The following is a 26317-nucleotide window of genomic DNA, read 5'->3' as shown; positions in this document are numbered from 1 at the left end:
TAACAAATTAACCTTTGAATACTCTTTGTCAAGAGTGTAGCAAGTAGCTTATGATCTCCAGAATTATGAATGAGGGACCAATATGTTAAGTTTTCTAACTAGAATATAATCAATGCAACAATTAGAACCTTTAACATCAAAGCACAAGAAAACCAGAGACAAATTTACCCTGGGAAAACCCTCATACTCAGGGAAAAAGCCACACCCAAAAAGATGATACCTTTATTGTATGCTCAACACAATTACAATATTCTCATGCTTATGATTGTTAACTCTTTAACAATTAAACACTATACCTTGTCACAGTTTGATCACCTCTACCATGTATACACAGAATATACAGAGCTTCAAGTATCTTGTAGATACTATTAATGCATAGAATATGATGCACATGTCTTCATCAAAATACAGTATATAGTATCTTGTATAAGCTATGTGTATCCTTTAGGGCAATCTAGGATATCAGGGCCCAGACAAACAATAAAATATAATAATAGTCTTTTGACATGATCTCCTAGATCATTTTCTTGTAGTTTACCTCTCATTATTTTACCTTATGGTACAGGGGCTAATTGTTGCTATAAATTTGTACCTCTCTAAATGCATGCTTGCGCACCATAACTACAAAACAGCATAATAAAAAAATACATTTTCCTCTTATCATAAGCATCCTGATATAGGATGCCATGGAACGTGCAACTCATTCTCAGGTTGCTAATTTGAATGATCCACTGATGAATGGATTTTTCTCCCTGCATTTCTACCATGTGTATATATTTATGGGTAATTCTGATGTGATTGGTGACTGAACTTTTCTGCCCTAGGCTTTTTCCTAGTTTTTATGCTTTTAAAGAACATTTATTCAGAATTTTAAAAATATTTTTACAAATACCTTAGATTCGTTTTGCGACCACAATTCTTTAATTATGTTCTACTTCTTTCCAAGCCACAGTTAAGAAATTGATTTCCAATAAGTGACCTTTGGTTCTAAACTCAATCAATTTTGAGCATCTATTGTAACTCGTTTTTTAGTTCCTCAATGATGCATTCATTGCTTGCCTTCCCTAGGTTAGACATAAGTAAGTCATCATAAGTTAACTTGAATGTTTCCTTGGGTATAGGTGTAACATCCACTATTCCCTGGTCTTAACTAACATCATATCATATCAAGAAATACAGTTAATACTTCATATTCATAGGAAGATAGTTATAACAGTTATGTTCATGTGAATAAGATTAATGGTTACATAATAGTTAAATAGAAATTTCATAACTAACAATTTGAAAACAAAATCAATGATTTTAACAAGGAATTTAAAATCTACATACCGTAGAATTCAAAACCAAAATCCATCTAGGGATGCTTCTGCAAAATCTAGGTTAGTCCATAAATACTGCTTAGGAAAAAATAGCTAGACCACTTTATTGAAATGACAAATACCATCAAATACCAGTATATCATTTAGGGCATCAAATACCATTATATCAATTAAGGCATCAAATACCATAGTATCATTTAGGGTATCAAATACCACTGTATCATTTAGGGCATCAAATACCATTGTATCATTTAGGGCATCAAATACCATTGTATCATCCCTTCTCCTTCCATTGGTACTTTGGCAATAACGTACAGTTTGAAGATATGTTTGTATTCATTATTCACATAAATGAAAGACAAATAACAATCCCTCAGATAAACCTATCTCTTGTATATAGATATTCTATGTTCAATTGGAAGATCAACCAATCTAATTGGTTACCAATTACATTGACGAGAAAAGTTGCTTTCATTAAAGGAAATAACTGAATCAATGATATAAATCAATCCATCATATCTTCTTCTTGTAAAAACATCATAAAGGTGAAATATGTATTACCAACAAATGTTTGAACACACAACTTACCTTTGTTTGGTGCATGTCTTGACATCTTGTGGAGAGGGGAAACATTGTCAGGGGCTTAACCTCCCAACCATGGACCCTTAAAATATCCCCACAAATCTCATTCAAGAAAGACCCTCCCTATTTGGATTGGACATGGAACACCTTGTCTAGCCACTGAGCATTCTGGTTCTTAATTCCACCACTCGACTTGACAACAAGGTAAGTAAATTGGACATGCATGAGCTATTGATTTGTTCTTTAAAAGAATTAAAATTATCATATCAATTCTGATTTGTGTTTCTTGTTCTTGCAGAACTTTCTTTCCACCTCTTCACCCTCTTTCTTGGCCAACTAGCCGGGTGAGTCCTAGGTATCTATTCATAGAAGATATCAATTCATTTACTAAAACTTAGTTGATAGAAAATAATATTTTAGTACTGGCATGATGCCATCCTTAAGACTCAAGGACTTCTCTTGAGAAATTTCAGAGGATTATAATTTCAGATTTGAAAGACCAGCTGATTCGAGATGGAAATCATAGCATGACATATGTATTTGGTTAAGACTTAAAATGGTTAGATAACTTGGTGTGCTCGATCAAATGAACTATTTGATAGACATAATTTGCTTCACAACCAAACATTGCTCATTGAAAATCCTTGATATTATTTTGCATCTATATTTTTGTATGCATTACATATACCAAAATAAAGATTAGAAAAACTATTCACATAATATGATCAATGAAGGAATGGATCTTGATTAACTCCGAATGGCCGGCTCTCGAAAGTCTGATTTGCCAATGCGGATTTCAGATTGCGAAGACCTTTTAATGACAGGAACAGTAGCTTGGTTTCACTCCAATATCAGCCGTAAGGATAAGGAAAAGAAAGAGGAGGAATGGAGAAAGAAGAACAGTGTTGATGCTTGCTACCATACATACTCTCAAGCTTATATATAATGAGAACAATATAGAAGGCTCAAATAGAAACCACCACTCTTGATAGCAGTTATAAGAAGATTATCGGCTTCTTGGTTCACTGATTCAAAAGAAGGAAAATGCCAAGTGTACTCCTCGTCTCTTATAGAGACTTATAATTATAAGAAAAAGAATTCGAAGGAATCCTTATTAAAAGAGTAATTTATAATTTTATACATACATATATATGTTATTTTCGAATGGTGTCATCATATTATTATTGTGTCCAAGGTTATACCTATTAGGACACGCATATCTATATACGTGCATAATTGGAAGATTATTTTATCTTCATATCCTCTCTCTCTCTCTCTCTCTCTCTCTCTCTCTCTCTCTATATATATATATATATATATATATATATATCTATATAAAATGAAATGATGAGAATACCAACATAAACCATTTAAAGGTACATATTTTAATTATGTTTAAATATTTAATGTTTTATTGATTGTCAAATAGCTCATGGTATTGTCCAACGCACAATCTTGTTTGCCTAGTCATTTACCCTTAGCCATGGTAATTCAAGGTTCATACCTATTTGCCTAGTGATGGTGGTGTCCCTGTGCTCAATTCTTTTCTGACAATGCTTCCACCACTTTGATGTGTTTCCTACAAGGAAATTCTCCACAATTAAAACATATTCTTCAATATAATAATAATTACCATAACAAGTTATTAATCATAAATAATCACAACAGCTAACCGCCTTTTTACTTCCCATGAATTCATGACGAATAACCAACTTTCCGAATAGCATTAAAATATCATCATAATGGTTAGCTAGTATGCCAATCTTCATATAAAATTATAACGATTAACCATCTTACCATTTCACATGATTATAACAAATTTTAACTGTCAACTGACTTCACATGAAACCTCAATGGCTATATGAACATTTTAAATTGGGTCAAAAATTGGGATGTAACATACCATTCCTCTTGTGTTTCATCGTCCTCGATGAATTTGAAATTTTAAAGAACATTATAAAGGAGCAGTTACAATTGGACCATAAATTGGGATGTAACAATATGGTTTTCAAATTATAACGGTTTATTCAGTGGCAAAAGTTCTAGGGCTCCTCATACTTGGTAAGCTGGAATGCTATTGTTGTAGAATATAAGATACTTTATCGGCCCAAACAGTATCAAATCTGCTTCAAGATGTGTGTGTGAAGCTTGGTCATAGGACTTTTCATTGCATATAAATTGCCAGGTAGTTTTGCTATTACGAATTTCATTGGCATTAATTCCCATTTAGGTGCATTTGAGCTATGTTAATGTACAAGGATTAAGTGGTAGTGATTTATTTGTAATACTGTGAAGCCTTGATGTTGAAGCATTTAATTTAAAGTGAAGTGCATTGAATATAGTTTCTTAGATGTTTTCAGTTATTTATAATCTTTTGTCTACGTAGCCACAACTTGATATGTGTTTCAATATTTGGATATCATGAAGTTTCATAACTTTTGATGCATTGCAGGCATACAGTGTAACAAGGTTAACAATTGTTCCATCTCTTATGCGGGCGCTTATTCCTAGATTACAATCTTCTGATGGACGTGAAATTTGTAAATTCCTACGTATTTTAGTCCTTAGTGGAGAGGCTTTTCCTATTTGGATATGGGAAGTATTACACGAGACACTTCGAGAAACAACAATCTTAAACTTATATGGATCAACAGAGGTTGGTTGTATGCTGTCATTTATTGAAGTGCAAATACTATAGTGTAGAATGTCTCGGAGATTATTGTATGTATTTCTGTTTTAATATTGTTTTCTTAGCACTGCCTTTTACATTAGTTAGCTTAATTTGAGAGACTACAATTTTTTCTATGAACAATATTCAATAGAAGTGTTATTTCCTAAAGTACCTGAAGCATTTGCAGAACATTACTGGTTGTGCTTTTTTCCCTTACAATTTGCTAACAAATCACTCTCTGTCTGAAGTGTGGTGAATCTCAGAGCCTACACATTTAAATAGATTTCCTCACTTCCCCGACTTTGGTAGGTTCACTTGTTTTCCCATTGGCAGTGTTGTGAATGTTGTGCACTATGTTCTTATCAGCAAGTCCCTCAGTGCCCCCATCCATGTTTTCCTTGATTGTTCATAACTCCTTGTTGACCTTTCATTCTTGTTTTCAAACTTTCCCTCCCTCCTCTCCCACCTACCCCCCCACATTAAACATACCACAATCCACTTTGATGATGAATATACTGCTGACCATAGTTCTGGTCTCTCCCTTCTTGTGTTTGGATGAAAGAGACTGGAGGAATAACTGGGAAGTTTCCAAATTTAAGCCGAAAAAGACAAAGGATAAAATCTGAGATATTTTCAATTTTTGGAGAGAAAGTTCCCAAAAATTGAAAATAGAAACTTTAAAATATTTTCTGATTTTGGGTTTTCAGAAAAAATGATTTTTCAGTTTATGAGGATTTTCTAATTTTCAGAAATCATAATTCCTCATAAAATTGAATATTCAGATATTATAACATTTAATTGAATTAAAAATTCAATTAAATTAGAAAGATGAAATTAATTGAAATTAATCAGAAATTGATCGAAATTGAAACAGAGATGAAATTAAATTTAGAATTTAATTTAATGAAGAGGAATACATTAGCTAATTTAAATAATTATTTAAATGATGGGAAATTAGAAATTGAGTTTTATAAACTGATAATAATCAATTAATTAAAGGTTTATCAATTAAATAAGGTTAATTATTTAATTAATATTTGGGAAGATTAAATGATGCAAAGATTCGATTATGGAGGAATAAAGATGATTAATTAATGATTTAAGAACCCTTAATTAATAGAAGAATAATTAGTGTGTTAAATGTAAACTCATAAGTCTGTCCATTTTGGGTGTCTACACCTCTTTACTCATCATTCTTCCTAATGAATATTAGTCATCCTTTTGGATAATCATCATTAATTTAATATCTCAAACAACGGCCTTATTAATGATCATTATTTAATAAATATTGCTGCACTAATAATCTTCGTTGCTTGACAAATTAATGATATTATTAATATCTTATTGCACAGTAATTGTTATTCGATAATAGAGAGGATTCTTTCTTTGGTCAAATCGTCTATATTGTTATAGCCAATGTTGTTTTGGAGTATGATGAAAGTTGATTAGAACTATGTCAAAGGATTTAATATGAGTTGATATTGTAATGGTTGATTATTAGTTACCTAATATTACTACTTATATTGCATTGACTAACTAATAATGCGTTGATTGATATTATTAATATTAATATGATCAACATTATATTGACTAATTAATTATATTAAGATTAATATTGATTATATTGATTGACATTCGTTTTGTTCATTAAATAAGGAATAAATGATTGAAATCATTATATATGTTGCCATGTGTGCTTCCAAAATGATAAGCTTTTGGTATTCACCTCAACCCTTCAGTGGCATATGCAAGTGATTCTTGATTCTGTGCCTTCAGTGCCTTCACTTGCGCAATGGATGCCATAAATTTAAGAGCAATTGACATAAAAGGTATAAATGAATTTACTGCTCAGAAATAATTGACGACAAATGTGGAAGTCCATGTCAGCAAATAGAACACACACAGCATAGGAATATGAAGTGGCTCAGCAACATAGTCCATGACACCAAGACCACACTAACAGCTTTAGCGAACAAGTCACATAGAAGAAAATCAAGTCAAGTTAAAGACACATGTTGCCATGCCACAATAGAATGGCATATCCAAAACTGATCATGAAAGAAATAACAACTGATAGAGGAGGTCACACGATGTCATAGCTGAACAGCGACAATAAGGCCTAGCTGGAACATCTTTGGCAACAACCATAAACTGACTGATGTGAAATAAAGAAGAGGAGCATATATATGAACTCTGAGAAAGAACAAGGATATAACTCAATATTCGTTATTTCTTATATGGATGATGAACCATAGAAGGATCAATCAAAGCTACTGAGAATAATCTTTCTTGCAACTCCAGAATTTCAATAGCTGATTCAAGAAAACTGAGCCATGTGAACCTTCAAGAAATGATGCCCAAAGTTCAGCATTAACTGCATGGTCCCATGGGCTGGGCTTTCATTCCAGATAGTGATGCCTTAGGGGTTATTAGCATTTGATCAAAGATTGTGATCATTTTGAGTCAATTTACAGAGATGTGACTCGCTACCAGGTTCTCATAATTGTTGTTAACATCATTTGGAATTAGAGATATAAATCCGTAATTTTTATGTCCAGTAAAATAACATTTGATTTCTGTGCTGTTATCATTTGGTAATCTGATATATTTACCAATCTGATTATATGCAAGTGTGAAATCTAATGGTTGTATGAAAACATGATATAAATATTGCCATGGTCATCTACCAAGTCTGCAACAGCAAACCTTTAAACCCCAGTTTACAATAGAGGAATTCACTTTGTGTCAAGAGGTGGTACACCAAGTGTTTGACAAATTGTCTGTGTGGTATAAGTAATTGCTTCAGCAAGTTATGAGCATATAAATGCTTGACGGAATTTCTATCTGCAGCATCTATCCTCTCTTAGGGTCACTCTGAGGCAGCCCAGGGCTCTGACTGGTCCTATTGATTAGACTTTTCTTGCCAACTGTTTAACGGAATTCCTCCAAGACATATTGAATACTTTAGGACAAATATTGGAGAACCTGTTGGGGTCATTACTGTTTATTGTACAGGTAAAGAAAATGAATGCATACAGACAATAGAACACGAACAGCAGAATTATATTCGCAATAGTAGATGAATGATGCTTTACAATGATCCCAGACGGGATATAAATACTACCGCCGAACCTTCCCGAAGGAGTCCGTTGGCCACAACATTACATCCGCTACAAACTATTTACCCGTCGGCTACAAAATACAAAACACCGACGACAGTCAATCCGTCGGCTACAAAATACAGAAACACCGCCGGACCGTCGGCTACAGAATACAGAAACACCGCTGGACCGTCGGCTACAGAATACAAAATACCGCCGGACCGTCGGCTACAGAATACAGAAACACCGCCGGACCGTCGGCAACAGAATACAGAAACACCGCCGGACCGTCGGCTACAGAATACAAAATACCGCCGGACTGTCGGCTACAGAATACAAAAACATCGCCGGACCGTCAGCTACAGAATACAAAATACCGCCAGACCGTCGGCTACAGAATACAGAAACACCGCCGGATCGTCGGCTACAGAATACCAAATACCGCCAGAACCATCCAGTCGGCTAACACCATCCCCCCCAAAAAAAAAAGTCGTCTCCTGACGACTGACAAAATATCTGAGATAAATTAACAAACAAAATACATTAACAGAGTGACTACAACAAGAGAGATCTGCTTCTGACACATCACTGTCACCTTCGTCCCGTGCCTGTAGCCTCTGCTAACACAACACTGTCTCCTCAAGCTGACCTTGATAGCCACCTGTGCTGCTTTCTCTGTTTTCAATTCCTCGGTACCCTGAGCGAAGTGTCGCTGCACTGCCTCCAACTAGATGATTAGCTCCTCTCGAGCTCTCTACGCATCCACCAAGACAGCCTCACAGCCAACACCTGCTCCCACTGCCTTTGGTACACAAACAATCCATGCCTGCAGCAACTTCAACTCTTTTGAATTGGTCAGACTCCCACGAATGATATCTGCAACGACTGGGGGTCCAGGGGGCAATGCCCCTGGCGGGGTCGAGGGGCAGCGCCCCTCACCGCCAAGACCAAATTAACACTTCGCAACCCACACAGAAATGCACGAAACACACCATTTCTGTCATTATCTGCCGATTCTGCACTCTTTCTGGCAACCACGGATGCGTCCCCTTCCCTTTGGCATCATCTGTCACTCATTCTAAACAACTTGATTCTGTCGTCGTTTTTTTTTTTTTTTACTGCTTCCTCTACAATCCACCACAAATCCCTCTGCACATAGAAATTCTTCTCCTTCTGGCAGAACAAGAACTCTTCTTTATGTCTCTGTTTCCCTGCGGAAGTCTTTTCCCTTCGCCTTATTCCGATCCTTGTTAAGCTAATTTGGCATTAGTCTTCATTCTTTCCACCTTCCAGATTCATAAGGCAATGGCGCCAAATGTTTACCGTACAAGTAAAGAAAATGAACGCATACAGACAATAGAACACGAACAGCAGAATTATATTCGCAATAGTAGATGAATGATGCTTTATAATGATCCCAGACAGGATATAAATACTACCGCTGAACCTTCCCGAAGGAGTCCGTCGGCCACAACATTACATCCGCTACAAACTATTTACCCGTCGGTTACAAAATACAAAACACCGACGACAGTCAATCCGTCGACTACATAATACAAAATACCACCGGACCGTTGGCTACAGAATACAGAAACATCGCCGGACCGTCGGCTACAGAATACAAAATACGGCCGGAACCATCCAGTCGGCTAACAATTACATCATTGGTGAATCTTTTTCTGCAGCCAGATCATATTTGGTCACTTTCCCTATTAAAACATTTCTTGGAGACATGGAGAGTCATATATGAATAATTATATCTTCAATTCACTTTTATTTCAATTCCAATATTTGAGATGTCTCCACAATTATCAAGTCACCCATATGATCACGAATATGGAAATAAATATATTAAAGCTGCTTGCAAATACTATTGGAAATAAATTGTGATTTCACCTGTGAAATGTGAAGTGAAGGCACCCAATAATTGAAATCCTCAAATTGATTAAATTCAACATTGAACGTTATGTTTGAATGGAATCACTATGAAACTGAGGCTCACATCCCCATTTCAGAGGCCTTGCAGTGCATTTTCAATCCTTGAATAAGATTGCTCCACATAGAATGCGGGTTTACATCCCCATTTCAGAGGCCTTGTAGTGCATTGAAAATTCTTGCATAAGATTGCTCCACACAGTATGTGGTTTTACATCCATGAGTCCGAAACCAAAGGGTTTCTACCCTCGAGCAAAAAGGGAAAATCTTCTGGTTTTTCAAGAAATAATATCTCAACAGGCATATCCCTCTCAAAGAGCAGCTTTGCCTTTCAAATTTTTTTCCCATGGCTTTTCACCTTCTTTTTCCTTTATTTTACTTTAATATTTCTTTGATCTTATTATTAAAAATTGTAATGATCTTATTATTAAAAATTGTAATGCCCCTTCTATGATCCCTTCTAAGCTTTCGTCTATCTTCACAATCTAACAATTATATTTATGAATTTTGGGTTTGGGTTGTATGATGTAATGGATTTCTTGCTGTGTAATGTTACAAGTCTTAGGGAATTTAATCCGCGAGACTTGGGAATGCAAGGATACAATCTTCTTATATATTATATTATTAAATATATTTTCACATCTTTATCCTGATAGATCGTTGTCCTTGCTCTCTCTTATAATCATGTGATTGGCTTGGCAGATAGATGATTATTTGTAAACTCAATCCAATGGTCTAGTAATTATCTTAATAATAATTGTGTGTGAACTTTGAAATTATTTCTCCAACTATTAATTTTGATATAATTTCTGAAATGAGAATGGGAACTAATTGGTGATGACCCGAATCCTTCTTTGATATTTATATTGATAGATTTCTCGGTCTATACTTTATAGGGAATGCTTTTGCTCTGTAATCATATATTCACAACATATTTTGCCAGTCAGATCCTCACTGAACTGTGCAGATCAAAATCTGAGTGTCTATGAGATATAATGTTCTCAATGTGCTTCGCCTGGATGAATTCCTTTTATTTTGGATGCAACTTCACGTCCCATATTGAAGGCGCTGCCTCTGCACAACTGACTTAATATTTCTGCTATTACCTCTCATTAAATATCACTGTTATCTATGTTTGTTGCCTACTACATCTCCATAAGCTGATTCAGATGCTTAATCAATAATCCTCCTTTGTAATCCCTGTATCTTCTCTGTTATATAAAGGGTGATTGCCAGGCTGTTCAGTGGTTCCAAATATCACTTCCCATATGCGATTATAATATTCTGTACCTCATCCGAGCATCCTCTATGAATATCAACGCATATATTTGAATGATGAATGAGACACTGCGTATTATTTCTGGGTAATAATCATTGCTTACATGCATGTCTGACATTCCTATGCATGTCATGATAAATTTTAAAGATTATTTTAATCACTCTTGTTAAATCATATAGCTTTGTTCAGACAAATACTTCAAATAACTGTATATATATATATAGGATATACACATACCAATATGATTTACATATTGATATGTATATATACATATCAGTCTTCATATATACTCGATGATATTCTGAAATCGAAATCTGAATATGTCTGATGCATTTATATATAATTCAGTTGATACAAGTTCACAGATTTTATGGCATTATTGGCATGATTGCTGATGTGGATCCTTGAAAGATTATCGGCCTGTTTGTAAGTACTGATACTGAATTAGCATTACCAAGTTCCATGTGCAGGCAATGCACAGCATTGAATTGGTGATTATATATACCAACCACCGTTAGCATTCGTTATATGTTAACTAACATATGATTAGATGCAATGGTGAATGGTCATGTCTCTAATTAGAACATGCCCATTCAGCCCCCAATGTAACTATTCATATGATATATATATTCAACGGAACTCATTATTGTTGATGTAGAAATCAGTTAATAACAAGCAAGATATGAGTATCAATTCAGTTCAGCAATTAGAAGCATTCCATCATTTCTGAAGTCTTGGACATACATATGTAAAAGTTCTGCCATATATTGCCTTGATCAAAATTGAAGATTAAAATCTGCAACATATTTATATTGGATCAGTAAGGTTCTGAAAACAAAATTCATTCTATAAGTCTGATATAAACTTAGCAAAACTTTACAACTCTATCTTATTGTAATAGGATCTATTATACTCAATTGTCATCTCCAAGAACATGATAACTCTCAGCTCTGTATTTTCATTGGTAGAGTTTCTATTATTCCAATCTGCCATTCTTATTGAGCAGGAGTTGTCATTTGTAATGGAATATCCTCCTCCATTGCTGCTTACATCCTATCTTTATATTTTCTGAATGTCACTATAATCAACAGAAACTATAAAGGGTAAGGTAGTGATAAAATGTCTGATGTCCGATGCCTCAAAAGGATGGAACCAATTCTCCTTTTATGTCTCTCTAACTGATCAGTCACGTCCATTTGATTCAAGGGTCATATCTCTTACTGGCCTCAATTATATTCTTTTGTGATGATTAGTTATCTCTTATTATCCCAATCACCATTCTATCAAAGATAAGAGACAAGGCAACCTTTTAAATGAATCTCCTCTATTCCTTCAAGCGTTCACCACTTTCTTATTATTAGCTGTGCTAGTCAGCTCTTAATGTATCTGTTGTGATTAGGACTCCACAAACCTCCATCTCACTCATATCAATACTTCCTTCTTAATCACTGTCTTTCCAATACTTAACGATATTTTATAGCACCATCTCTGGGATAATATTTAATGATATTTTATAGCACTGTCACTGTGATAATATTGTTTCCATTGATTTATGTGGTAGCATTTGTCCTTATCGGTTATGATATTGGTTATGGTATTTAACCATTTATTTGTTGTTCGCCAGTCAGCTTTATGTGGTTATATTTTATTACTATCCACTCAGTTTCTATTATATATATTTTTATTAATAATAATATTATAGTATTATTAATATATTACTATAATTTAGATAATTATAAATTATTTATTTTGATTATTTTAATTTATTATTATGACACAGATCATAATATATAGATTATACATTATTTCTTTCATTATTATATTAATAATAAATTATGTTGTAATTTATTATTAATATTTCAATTATTAATTTTTTATTTATTAATAGATCCTATTGGGGAGGGGGCATGACAAATGTTTACCGTACTGGTAAAGAAATCAACGCATACAGTCAATGGAACAGAACAGCAGAATTATATTCACATATGCTAGACATACATTATGCTTCATAATAATGAGTGATAAAAGATGATTTACAATGATCCCGGACGAGATATAAATACTATCCGCCGAACCTTCCCGAAGGGGTCCATCGGCCACAATCATTATGTCCGCTACAAACTATTTACTCGTCGGCTACAAAATACAAAACATCGACGACAGTCAATCCGTCGGCTACAGAAACATCGCCGGGACTATCCAGTCGGCTGACACCATTCCCCCCAAAAAGAACAGTCGTCTCTTGACGACTAACAAAATTAGGAGACAACTTACAGACAACAGAAGAAATACTAGAGAGAAGGGGGCGTCCCAGAAGTGTGCTGCTGGTGACGTAACTCATACACCTGCTCTGTCTTGATGCGGAGATCTGTCTGAATCTGAGAATTAACCTCGACGGCCTCCTTTAGAAGAAGCGCCGCATTCATAGCCTGCCTCCTAGCTAACTGCATCTCGTGCTCAGCTGCATCCTTATCTCGGACCGCCGCCTCTGTACCTTGCCTAGCCACGTCCCTCTCTTGCACTGCTGCTGCCATATCTGCCAGTAGTGCCGCTCGCTCTGCGGCCCATGCTACTTGCTGGTCGGCCAAGTTGGTGGCGAGTTTCTTTCTAGCCTCACTCTCAGCTGCCAATGATCTCTCTGCTGCAATCCTGTCTGCCTCTGCACGCCGACGACCATAGTAAACATCCTTGTACAATCCCACAATCTCATGTGCTAGCTTCATCAGAGGGGTGTCATTGGGTCCCAACTCCGGCTCAGTAGCCCAATCTGCCAACATCTCAGCTGTCTCCATCGCCGGCCAACCCCTGTCTACAAAACAAGTCTGAAATCGTCGAGGACAGATCCCACAGATATATGCTCTGATCAAATGCCACTCCCTCCACCGAGTCAGGGCCTGAATTGCCACATCGTGTCCCTTCTTCAACACAGACTTCATAGTCCTTAGGGAATCTCGGCACCTGTCCTCATCCGACCCGTAATCCTCCTTGGCGAAGTCCTCCAATGACCATTCCGTTAAAACATCCTTGTCGAATGCAAAGTGAAAAAATTGCCCATATTGGATCAAGTTTATTAGCCAACAATATTTTACAAAATTAAAGTTTTAATTATGTTTTGTTAAAAATTTCACTTGTGTACTTTAATAAAGATTAATATGCTTTTGAATAAAGAAAAATCTCATTGATTTGAGTTTTTAAATCAGTAATTATCAATCACTAGTTAAACTCAGTTACTTGCCTATAGTTTGATGGAAGGAACTAATAAAATATAAGTTGGAGTTATTTATAAAATAAAGCTATTTGGGCAATTTAATTTTCTTTACGAAAATTATAAAATATTGTGATTAAACAAAAAGGTGACATGACAATGTGTCTATATATTAACACACACACACACACATTGATTGTTTGCAACTTTGCATACACAAATTGTGCCTATTTGTTTTTATATATAGAAGTCAATAACAAGTGTGTGTGTGTGTTTTCGTATGTACTATATAGACACATGAATCTCAACTATAGTATATATGTTGAGTTTGAGATTTTCTTTTTAAACCAAGGGCTTTCTTATTTGACTGTCACAGGTATCAGGAGACTGTGCATACTTTGATTGCAAAGCATTGCCAAAAATTTTAGAAGAGGTGTCACTGGTCACTGTTCCCATTGGTAAGCCGATTTTGGGTTGTGAGCTTTTGTTGGCTGAAGAAAATGACTCTTTGGCATTGTCCAATAGGGAAGGAGAAATGCTGGTTGGAGGTAAATGCCTCGCAATAAAATATTTGAATGCTGCATTGGCCAATGCCTCAAAATTTATTAATTTGAATGTCTCTTGTGGAATCTGCGACTTTGTTTCAAACAATGATGTTAATGGTGGTATATACTTCAGAACTGGTGACTTTGCAAGAAAGCTTGATGATGGCAATTATGTTTTTATTGGAAGAAAAGACCGCATGGTCAAAGTCAATGGGCAGAGGGTTGCTTTGGAAGAAGTAGAATACAATATGAGAAAACATCCTCATGTAGCAGATGCTGCTGTTTCCTTTCATTACTGTAAAAACAATAATAATTATATTGTAGCATATGTCATCTTGAAAGAAGTTGATCAATCATGTCTCTATGGTGGTAACCAAAATCAGAATACGCATGATCTTTGGAATATGGATGCTAGAAAATATATGTGTGAGTCATTGAGAAACTGGTTGGAGCAGAGGCTACCAACTGCAATGATTCCTTGTAGATTTCACTTTATTGCAGCATTACCGCTCTTACCTTCTGGAAAGGTAAATTATGAAGCATTGTCTCAAACTCAATCCATTTTTCAGGAAACAAGAAAAGAGTATTCTGGAGAATATTTGGATGAGAAAGATATCCAAATTATTAAAGAGGTTTGTTTTGCAATTCTTCTTTTTAAATATTACCCTCAGTTTATACCTTTTATGCTTAATTCAAAGTTCACTTGTACATATATCCATTGTTGTCAGAGGAACATTTTGTTTTAATGATTGTGAGAGATTATATTGTACGATTCATTCTTTGCAGGGCCTTCTTTAGCTTTTTAGAGACACAATATTAGCTTCATGAGAATTCCGGTTCATAGAGAGGAATCATTAATTAACATGTGTTGAGGATGATGTTATGATTTATCTCACTCTAATCATTATCCAATGGCTCAATTCATGGGCCACTCTTTGTAATTTCTGACACATTCCTCATCTAATATATGCTACATGATGAGTGAAACAGTATGTTTATAGCATTAGTTTTATTTTCTTTGGCTCAATCTTCCATCCATTCTCTTATGAATCTTACATTTTCTCTCAAATGCAGGTGTTTAGAAGAGTTCTTATGGTTGAGGAAATTTTTGATTCTGATGATTTATTTTTACTTGGTGGGACTTCAATATCTGCAGCACACATTGCTCATACATTGGGAGTTGATATGCACTTTATTTACAAGCATCCAAGTCCTATAAAGATTCATAATGCCATCCTGCAGGTTCCTGAATTGCTGGAAAGCATTAGAAGCCTTGATCCCATTCCAAGACTTCTACCAGAAAGGAGTACGTATGGAAAAGTAAAAGATACCAAGGGTAGACCAAATCAACATTTTGACAATCTGATTGTTCCTGAAACTTACAGCTCTATTGACACCAGATATAAAAATATTGATTCCTTTGGTTCCCTTGTGCATGTAGCTGAAAGAGTTTCCATAAAGGCACATGCATGCAACCCTGTGAAAATTAAATTACCGGGAGATGATCTAAGTCTTAATGATGTTGTTTGCAGACCTAAAAAAAAGCAATGTTCTATACATCAGCAACTGCGAAATGAAATTGAAAGTGGTTTGGGAAATTGGATTTCTAGTCTTAATTTACCACGAGGAGTGGCATTCAGTAGATGTAACAAAATTATATCTCAGGGAGGATTTGACAGTACTTTAATCCTTCAAAACTCACAAGTAGTTTTCAGAAATCAAATTTCGGCTAATATATGCCCACTGTGGAAAGTTTTGCTGCATTCCTGTGTTGATGCATCACCTTTGGTCGTGATATGGGATGGAAATTGCTATATATTTATTGGCTCTCACGCAAGCAAATTTTACTGCATTGATGCATTGAGGTAGTACCTTGCATAGTTATTCTTTACACCGGTATTTGATACATCTTGGTGCAGATTGCTTTAGCTTTTTATGAAGATGCCCTCCTTTTTTCTTGTTTGTGTGCTTTGCTTCTCAGTACATAACCATATCCAATATATTGTAGCTGCAAAATGAAAAATTAGCATTGCATAATATAAATAGTAAATAAAGTAGAAGCTGTAGTTAACCATTCTTGCATATAAATCACATTCTTACAGCTCAAGTTGGAACCAGTTAGTTTATCCGTGGAATATGGGAGAAGTAAATTTTAAAGAGCAAGCCTTTGTTTTAGTCTAAACCATAGTTGAAAAACTTGCCAAAGCAAAAACTCTCCAAGTCCAGAAAAAATACTACGCAAAAACTTGACAACTTCAAAATTTGCTTAAATCTGATTAGAAATGCATTTTTTTTCCAAAATTCAGTCAGTAGATGCATCCACCGATTCAAGAAATGAGTACATAAAAGAAACAAGACCAGTTTAGATATATTTAATTGATTTTAAATGCAAATTGGGTACGAAATGACATCCTCATGTGGAATGTTGATGGTTGGTAGCTAGATAGTTTGGAGCAAAATTTTAATAGCAAATTGTTTTTCTGAAACTAAATGTAGATAACATCAAAACATTTTACATCTTCCTCTTCTCAGCTCTAGTTAAAACTAGGGGAGAAGTAGAACTAGGGGAGAGGTAGAACTAGAGGGTCTGGTTTAGGAGTCTGTTTTGGCTGTGCCTCCTCGCTTGGCATGATAGGGTATGGCTCAGCCTCCATCCTGGATGTAGATGCTGCTGGCACTATCAATGACTACTCATCATCCTCAACCTCCTCCTCCTCAATGTCATTGAATGTGAAATTAAATCCACCCGTCTCCTCCTGCATAGCCTGCATCTCCAAATCATAAATATCATCCTTGATAAACAATGGAGGCTACTTCTGCACTTCCCAATCACTATAAAGGCCTATATCATCCCAACAGTTGGACAACATGGTATTTTCTCTACCTTCCTTGTGCATACTTGAAGATTATATTGAACAGAGACAAGGTCATTGAGGCTTTTCTTAGCTAACTTATTCCTCTTTTTTGTGTGGATGGCCTTGAACAAGCTCCAATTGCACTTACAACTAGATGAATTATAAATCTTCACTCCTTGGTGCAAAATTTCTGCAAATGATCTCATCAAAGGTTGGGAGGGTGTTTTTCCATTGGAAGAGCAAAATAAATCAGTCACAATGGGATAAAAATGGCATTTTCTGCATCCTAGGCATTGTATTCTCTGCTGCCAATTTTTTTGCAAAAACTTGCCAAAAATTTGGTGAGTTTTTCACAAACAACCTATGATTTTTTGTGGCCAGTTAACAGCAAAATCACTTGTTTTTATTGCTGGGCGAGTACTCAGGGAGTATTGCATATATGGTCTAAAGTTTAAACAATTTATTTACATATCCCAATACATTTTCAATTTCATGTTGGGATAACGTAATTTGGTAGCAACTGGGCCCTATATGAGAATTCATTATGAAACTTATGCCCATTTGAAATCTGGACATCTTTCATCAGACTATGATTCCAAATATTTCACTTTGATAGCAATTATGAAAACATTGCTTAGAGACAATTTGGTGAATCATGATTTTCTGGAGGAGCATTTAAATTGGGAATGGATAGGTTTGATTAGCTGTGATTTACTTTTGGCTTTTGGTATTTTTTGTAAAACTTAAATGAAACAGGATACTAGAAGGTGTTTACATGATTTTCTTGCATGGATGAATTATTTGAAGGACGCCTCTTTGGCTAGTAAGGCTATAAGACAGTTCATTCTTTCTACACAATTATGTTGCAGTAAAAATAGTGTAATGTATATTGCTCCTATATTAGGGGTCAATTTGAAATATTCAAGATGCTGCCTCTCTCTAGCAAAAGATAGTTTGCATGGGGAAGAAGAGTGGAAATTGTCAATGCTCGAAAGCACTACATACATAAAATTGTTCCATGTAATAACCTACCCAATTTACCACCAAAAAGTTGTACAATTCCTTTTCACTTTCCAATAGATTAATTGTGCAGGAAATATGCAAAACAGTTTGCATACTCTCTGAAATCTCATCATGTTCAGCACTTTTCACCATTATACATTTTAACAAACAGTTTGCATGTAGCCAAATGAGGCAACTTCTGATTTTGCAATGTACTATGTTTATTGTTGGACTGAATTTTAACATGGAAGGCTCAACAGATGAAATGATTATAACCAGCTAATCTTAGATGATTAAATACATGTAATGGTTTGCATACTCTCTGAAATCTCATCAGGTTCAGCGCTTTTCACCATTAAACATTTGAATAGACAGTGAGCATGCAGGCAAATGAGGTAACTTCTGATTTTGCAATGTACTATGTTTATTGTTGGACTAAATTTAAGAATGGAGGGCTGAACAGATGAAATGATCATAGCCAGCTATCTCAGATGATTAAATATGTTAGACAGTTGGCACACTCTCTGAAATCTCATCATGTTCAGCACTTTTCAACATCAAACATTTTAACAAACAGTTTGCATGCAGGCAAATGAGGTAACTTCTGATTTTGCAATTTACTATGTTTATTGTTGGAAGGAATTATAACATGGAAGGCAGAACAGATAAAATGATCATAGCCAGCTAGTTATATAAGGGGTAATAACATTTTATATGAAAATATTCCTAGTTACCCTGGTATGCCCAAACCCCGTCTGGACCAGGCCTGAGTTCGAACTGGTACCTGGTCCGGGAACAGGTCACTCAGTGGTCCGGTCAGGGTTTGATATTTGGGATCCAAGTTCGAACTTGTGTCTCTGATGGATGAACCTGGGCAAATTCGGCTTGCCTAGATTGAACCAAGATTGAACTGGGCTCTGCAGACGGCCAAAAGTGTCTTTTTTTGCAAATTTTATATTGTTTTCACATTCTTAACCCTAAAAAGTGTAAGTGAAAGGCTTATATTGGTTTCCAATTCTCATTTGTGGTGTGCATGTAGGATATTTTGAATCGAATTAAATCAAATGCAATGGAAAATTAATTCACTGTTCTAACATCCTCAAACAGGTGCAAAACATTAAATGAAGGTACAATCTGTAGAAAAGCAAGAAATCAGACTGCAATGTGTGAAAAACACAGTGTCAAGAGGCCTAACCAGCTATTTCTTCCTTCTCCAACCTGTGCATTGAAGTTTGGACTACATATTTATGCATTTACAAGCATTCCCAACTGCTCAACTTACTACCAACTTCCGATAACCAAAACTGCAACTTTAACATGACAGCATTGCAAAATTTAATCCATTAGTTGAACTGGAAACAATGATACTGAACTTTCTGTAATGATTTAATTATAGTTTTTTGAATTTTGGATGTTGAACTTGAAATATTTAAATCATAGTTCCGAGAATCACGGCGATTCATGCGATTCACACAATTCAACGATTCGATTCAAGCCAAACGATTTTTTGTGAATCAGTGAATTGAATCAGCAATAAAGGGTTTATGAAATAAGTTACTAAATTTCAAGGGTTTTTTTAATTTTCCGATTCATTACCGATTCGATTCCAATTCATGGCCGATTCATGATTCTATTCGGCATTGCTGATTCCGATCTGTTCGATTCTTGTTACTTTGATTTAAATATATGATGGTATGATCGCGATTCATGATGCTATGATTACAAGTTTTAATTTTAAAGCTTATGGTGATTTTGTTGTATAAATCATATGATTTTATGATACTATGTGACATTCCACTCATGCTTCTAGGCTTCATATATATATATATATAATTTAAAAAAAAAAAAAAAAAAAATTATTCTAAATTTTAACATGTTTTTGTATGAAAGAACCCAAATGAACCCAAACCCTTTCCAAAGTTTTACCATAGCGGCAAACCTGTTCTTCAAACTCATACTTCAAATCGAACTCAAACTGGTAACTTAAAATATTACAAGAGTTCTCTAGGCTTTCTCCTTCCTTGTTTTTATAGTCCCCTGGACCCTCTTGTTGGACTGCAATAAAGTATCTTATTTTAACTCTAAGGAAAGAGCTTCAACAAGCTGCTTGTTCTGGAACTCAACCTTGCATAAAGAGTAATGGTACTTATCGACTTTAAATAGGCACATATGCCTTCTTTTTTTAACTGAGAATGACCTGAAGCCTTATCAGTTTACAGCCCTGAGATTAATATTACTTTGCACCAAATACAATGAGGTCCAATTTACATAATATTGAGAATTATATGTAACAGTTCAATACACGAGATTTTTACAGTCAAAGTCTGACCTGGATGAGCTCTACAACTTCAGATTCAATGCAACAGGAAAGAAGTTTCAAGTATATGCAGAGACCATCAACAAACTCCCTCACGACCTCCCAGAACTGAAATATACCAAACATATTTTGCAAGTCTAATTTGAAGGTGTCCGGTAGATTGATAACAATCTGAAATACATTTTATTGCTGTCCTCAATGCAAATTATTTATATATGATGATTGTTGTTGAATATAACAATAGTAGTTCAGATCTTTGACCCTCTGAAATAGTTTTAATTTTTAAACAATGCTCAGATATATATATATATATATATGGGATTGTTTGATAAAGAAGCTGCAGTGCTCTAGATTTTCACAGCTACTACTCAAGGGGCATAAAATCATAAGACAATTCTAGTTATAAATCACTGGAATACTTGAATGCCTGTCAGTAACTGTTTTTTTCCACCTCCCACAAGAATATTTGAAATTGACCTTTTGATTGAAAACGTTCGACAGGAGCACTTTCACCAAATTCCATCAACCTTGCACTTCATCACAAGTGAAAGATTGGAAGATACAACCTTCGGGAAGAGCTGGGCTAGAGTCATTGGGACAACTGGATTCAATATAGCTTCACTGAATTTAATGCACCCTCTTTAATGCTTAAGTTTCATTTGCAAGGACGTAGGGAGCAGGAGTTGGAGTTCATTCCACAGAGTCATAGCTTATTGCAGGGCCCATGTGAGAGTAGCTTGTTGATCCAGTTCAATAACCACCATTTGGAGTTTATCTGCACCATTCCAGGGCCGTATGCAGGGCTTATGGTTTGCTCCTTGCAGTGGTCTTCACATTAAGAGCTTGGTAGGAAATATACTCCTGACTCAGAATCAGAAAGATATGTGCATATTTGGTGCTTGAAACAACCTTGATTCACTTCAGCGATAGTCATGTTAATATCTGAAGATAGCTGCTGAAGAAGAATCTCAAAGTTCAAACCAATCTTTGGCAATGTCAACAGGAACATGAAGCAGCTGACTGTTCATTTCTAGGCAGATATTATTTTCCAACAACAGTACCATATTTGATTATTAATGGAACCAAATCTTTTACTCCCAACATCGAGCTAGCAGTCAAAGTTTATTCAATTTAGTAACATTAATGTTACACCAATAACATTAAAGAATCAAACCTCCATATTGTGACTTATTTATCCTTGTTACTCCCAAGCCCTGATGATAACAAAAATTGAATTGAAATATTCAACACAGTAACAATTAACTTTATTTTCTTCACACCAAGCAATAGCCTTAAAAAAAAACTAACATTACCACGCAACAAGCTGCTATTGTTATCAAGATACATACGCACTCAAATTTTAGCAAATTTGTCTCTCAAAGAGACTTAATAATTTTTCTATTAAGCCCTCGGCAAAATTCCTGTTTGATAACTCCAACTTGAATTGGGTTTTTGTCCATATTGTGAGTAGTCCACATAGTTTCCGTTCTCAAGAAACTAAATGATAAACAAGAAGCTCCAAGAGTTCTTCGAAAGGAAATTAATAAATCAAACATGCTTGAATGAACCTCTCATTGTTCTTTTATAGCTCACTGCAGAGACTCTTGGCCTTCCCTTCGCTTTGCTTCTTAATTTTTCTTTTTCTTTATCTTTGTATTTTTGCCACTTTTAAATTAATTTTAATTTAGGGAAATTTTAATGAAGTGACTTTATTAACTTTTCACCTACTCTCTGTAAGATCACTATAATCTCCCCATTTTTGTGAGCATCAATTTTTAGTGGTTTAGCTTATCACAATGTCCTCATAGGCTGATAATGATGTTTAGAAGGCCTTGCTTTGTGTTGAAGATTGTAGCTATGATAGAGATCTTTATTTATGATTTTGCCATATGTTGGAAAAGGGATAATATTGTGTCAATAGTTGGAGAATATATTTATGATAATATTTGAGATAATATTATTTGAAGAGACATGTGTCATGCGAAGAGTCATGCGTTGTAATGTTCCCATTATAAATTAAATCATTAATCAAACTATTGTTAATGGGCCGATTGATTTAATATATCTCGGACCCATTTTTGTTTTGTTTTTGTAGTTTGTGTTTCTGTCGGCAATTTTTGTACACCCTCGGAAAGTTTTCCCCGACGGGTATTTAAGCACAGCTTGTAGGTAGTCATTAGGTATGCATTTTGGATTATTTCTCTATACTACAAATTCCTGTTGGAGTTCTTTGTTGTCTGCCATTTCAGAAGCGGAAGACCTTCCCTACTTGGCTCTCGCAGTTTCGGTGGGATTCAACCCTTACCCAATTCCATCGCCTGTAATACTTTGCTTAGATCTGGTAAATCAGAATACTATCATATTGCAAATTGGAGAAAACACCGTGTTTTATTTGATCAATTCTCTGTTGTATGTATTGGGTAATTCAATCTCTTCATTTATTTGCATTTAAACTCTCTGTTGTTACACCATTCGTCCACTCTTGTCCATTTTCCTTCAACTCAGTGCATCACTCGTACGGCCCCTCCCTTCAGGCATTGCTTTCCCAACATACCGTACGGCCTTAGACTTTTACCCCACGTATGGTCATCATTAGTATACCGTACAACCATCTCAGCACTATACGACCTAGTTAGCCCCCTAACGTACGCCCTCATTCCTCCCTCCCGCACGGTTACCAACTCCACCACCATACACCATCCCTCACCTTCATCGTACAACTGTATCCCTTTGACTTGATGACATCCCTTCTTATAACAGTATGACCATTACATGTTCATCCTACCGTACGACCTGCCTCCTTGAGACTGTATGGCCACTTCTCCTCCCTCATTGTACATACATAGGGACTGACAGGATTGGTGTTTTAATAGTGCATTTCACACGGGGAAAATACTTCCGTGGTCACCTAGGGAACGAGACATTACAATGGTATTAGAGCTTTGATCCTCCTAGCCTGTGAACAGTGAATGAGAATTTCTAGCCGGAAGAGGAGAATCCATTTGGTTGATAGAATGGCGGTAGAACCAAAAGCCACAACGGCCAAACTCGTGGCATTGCTAAGAGAACTTGTGAGGAATCAGGCACAAATCAATGATACTCAGCAACTCATGGAAGAAACTCTCAAGAAATTGACAAACAATAAAGTATCCGTTGAACAGAATAGTCACAACGCGGACTCTGTGTCAGGTAAAGAAAATTCTCATCCTGCACATTAACGACCTTACATGTCGTCTTTTCCCCCACGGACGGGGGTACTGCAGGGATGAAAGCAACCAACTTTTGAGGAGGTTCAAGAACAACTGAGAGAAGATTGGAAGAATGCGAATTTTGAGGAAGATATATCTTACAAAGACTACGCAGATCTGAGAAAGATATTTTGGAAGTAGAAACCAAGGATTTTTTTAACGCTGATCTTAGGAAGAAGTTAAGTAAAATTGTCTCCATTTCATGGATTTAGATCCATATCTGCGCACGCATGGGTAATGAAGGCCAATGCTTACTTCTAGCTAAATCTTATGCCAAAAGAATAAGCAATTAAATTTGCGACGTTACACTATTGTGCATGAATGGTGGCATCATGACACCATCACACTGGGGCATGATCAAATAAATACCTATGCGAAATTCACTAAGAGATTGATAGATTGACTTCATGGTAAAAATCCAGAACTCAATTTCAAAGATTTGGCACAACTAAGGCAAACTGGATCGGTTGACCAGTACATTGCAGAGTTTCATAAGCTCTTTGATTTAGTCATGGACATTTTTGAAAGAAGACGGATAGTGATCTTCATGGACAGGTGAACATAACCACTAAAGGGTTGGATAAAGGGGTTCAATCCTGCCACCCTGTCGGAGGCCAAAAAGAAAGCACGGAGTATGGCATCATCGTCGGCATCATTCTCTCAAGGTTACATTCCAAACCGTCAATGTTTCCGAGGGACAAAGATAATAAACCTTCGTTGAGCAAGATGTCGTTAGACGAAGCTACCAAACAAGAGCTCCGAAGGAAGAAACTATGTTTCAATTGCAAAGGGCCATGGGAACCTAGACACAGATGCCTTGGGAAAGGAAAGATCCACTACATTGAGGTTGTGTCTGATGATGAGGATGAACAAGATACCCACTAAAGACAGCCAACCCCACGAGGACACCAAAAATGGTTAGTGTGAACCGTACGAAAAGAATTGTAGCATTGGTACATCGTTGAGGAACTATTGCCTTAGCTAGTAGCCCAAGGTGTACAGTATTTCGTGTACGGGGAACCCTTCAAAGATAAAGGGTTATGGTGATGCTCGATAGTGGAGCTGCTCTAAACTTCATAAACTCTCTAGTGATACGAAGAGGTCCATCTACGGAGATGCACGCAAGATTTCAGGTCAAGATTGCCAAAGGGACTTGCCTGCCCTGCACACACCTTGTTCTTCAGCTAAGTATCACAATGGCGAATCACACGGTGATTGAGGATTTCTTCATAGTGGACCTTGATGATATGGAGGTTATTCTAGGCATACAATGGATGGAGACACTTGATGAATACTTAGAGCTTCAAATGGATGAACTTCACTTTTGTTGTCAATGGAAAGAAAGTTGTTTTCCACGGAATGACAAATGAAAGTCTGAAGGAAGTTTTTGCACATCGGATGGAGGCAAATTTTCGGCATGATGACATTGGTTGGGCTGCACATTGTTTTGTCTCGGTGGAACCTATAGAAAAGCAACAGACACCTTCCTAGGATGATGATCTGCAGAATATATTGAGTGAACATGATAAAGTTTTTATTGACATTCCTCTTGGCATACTGCCTCATTGAGGGTTTGAACATACTATTGAGTTGGAAGTTGGAGCCAAGCCGATCATAACCACACCCTATTTCCATCCCAAGAAATTTAAAGATGAGATCGAAAAGACTATTCAGGAATTGCTGGAGAAAGGATGGATCCGTCCCAGTTCTAGCCCTTTCGTGTCATCAGTGGTATGGGTCAAAAAGTACGGGACGATGCATATGTGTGTGGACTACTGTGCGGTGAACAAAAAACAATAAAGAATAGATATCCCATTCCAAGGATAGATGAGTTGTTGGATGAATACATGGCATAGTCTATTTTTCGAAAATAGATATCCGTTCTAGATACCATCAGCTCTGCATGAGGTAGGAAGATGTGGAAAAAGCGGCCTTTCGTTGTCACTACGAGCATTATGAGTTCCTGGTCATGCTATTCGGATTAACAAATGCACCTACTACATTCCAATCATGCATGAATCGCATCTTCAACAAACAATTGCGAAAGTACTTACTAGTATTTTTTGATGATATTCTTGTTTATAGTAGGACATGGGAAGAGCACTTGAAGCATCTAGACGTAGTCCTATGGATCATGAAGGATCAGTCCTTGTTCGCCAAGCGATCCAAGTATGAATTCGGTATGACAAAAATATTGTACTTGGGGCATGTTGTCAGTAAATATGGAGTTCAAGTTCATTAGGAGAAGATTCAGGCTA

At 36.0% G+C, this 26317-nt stretch overlaps 1 protein-coding gene across 3 annotated transcripts in view; it reads left to right on the top strand.

The window, feature by feature from the left end:
* The window catches only part of LOC149552253 (AMP-dependent synthetase and ligase family protein), a 329479-nt gene that overhangs the window by 102078 nt on the left and 201084 nt on the right, over positions 1-26317 (top strand). For all 3 annotated transcript variants that reach the window (XR_016352887.1, XM_089787778.1, XM_089787779.1), the window contains exons 4-6: positions 4354-4557; positions 14469-15269; positions 15712-16502. Coding sequence is in view for 2 of the 3 variants with exons in the window: in XM_089787778.1 (XP_089643904.1) it covers positions 4354-4557; positions 14469-15269; positions 15712-16502 (1796 nt within the window). In the remaining variant the exon portion in view is untranslated. The remainder of the gene's footprint in view (positions 1-4353; positions 4558-14468; positions 15270-15711; positions 16503-26317) is intronic.

This window comes from Cupressus sempervirens, chromosome 6 (assembly GCF_028749045.1).
Source record: "Cupressus sempervirens isolate cs-2001-9-10 chromosome 6, ASM2874904v1, whole genome shotgun sequence".
Taxonomy (NCBI): Eukaryota; Viridiplantae; Streptophyta; class Pinopsida; order Cupressales; family Cupressaceae; genus Cupressus; species Cupressus sempervirens.
This window is presented reverse-complemented; position numbering and strand designations above follow the sequence as displayed.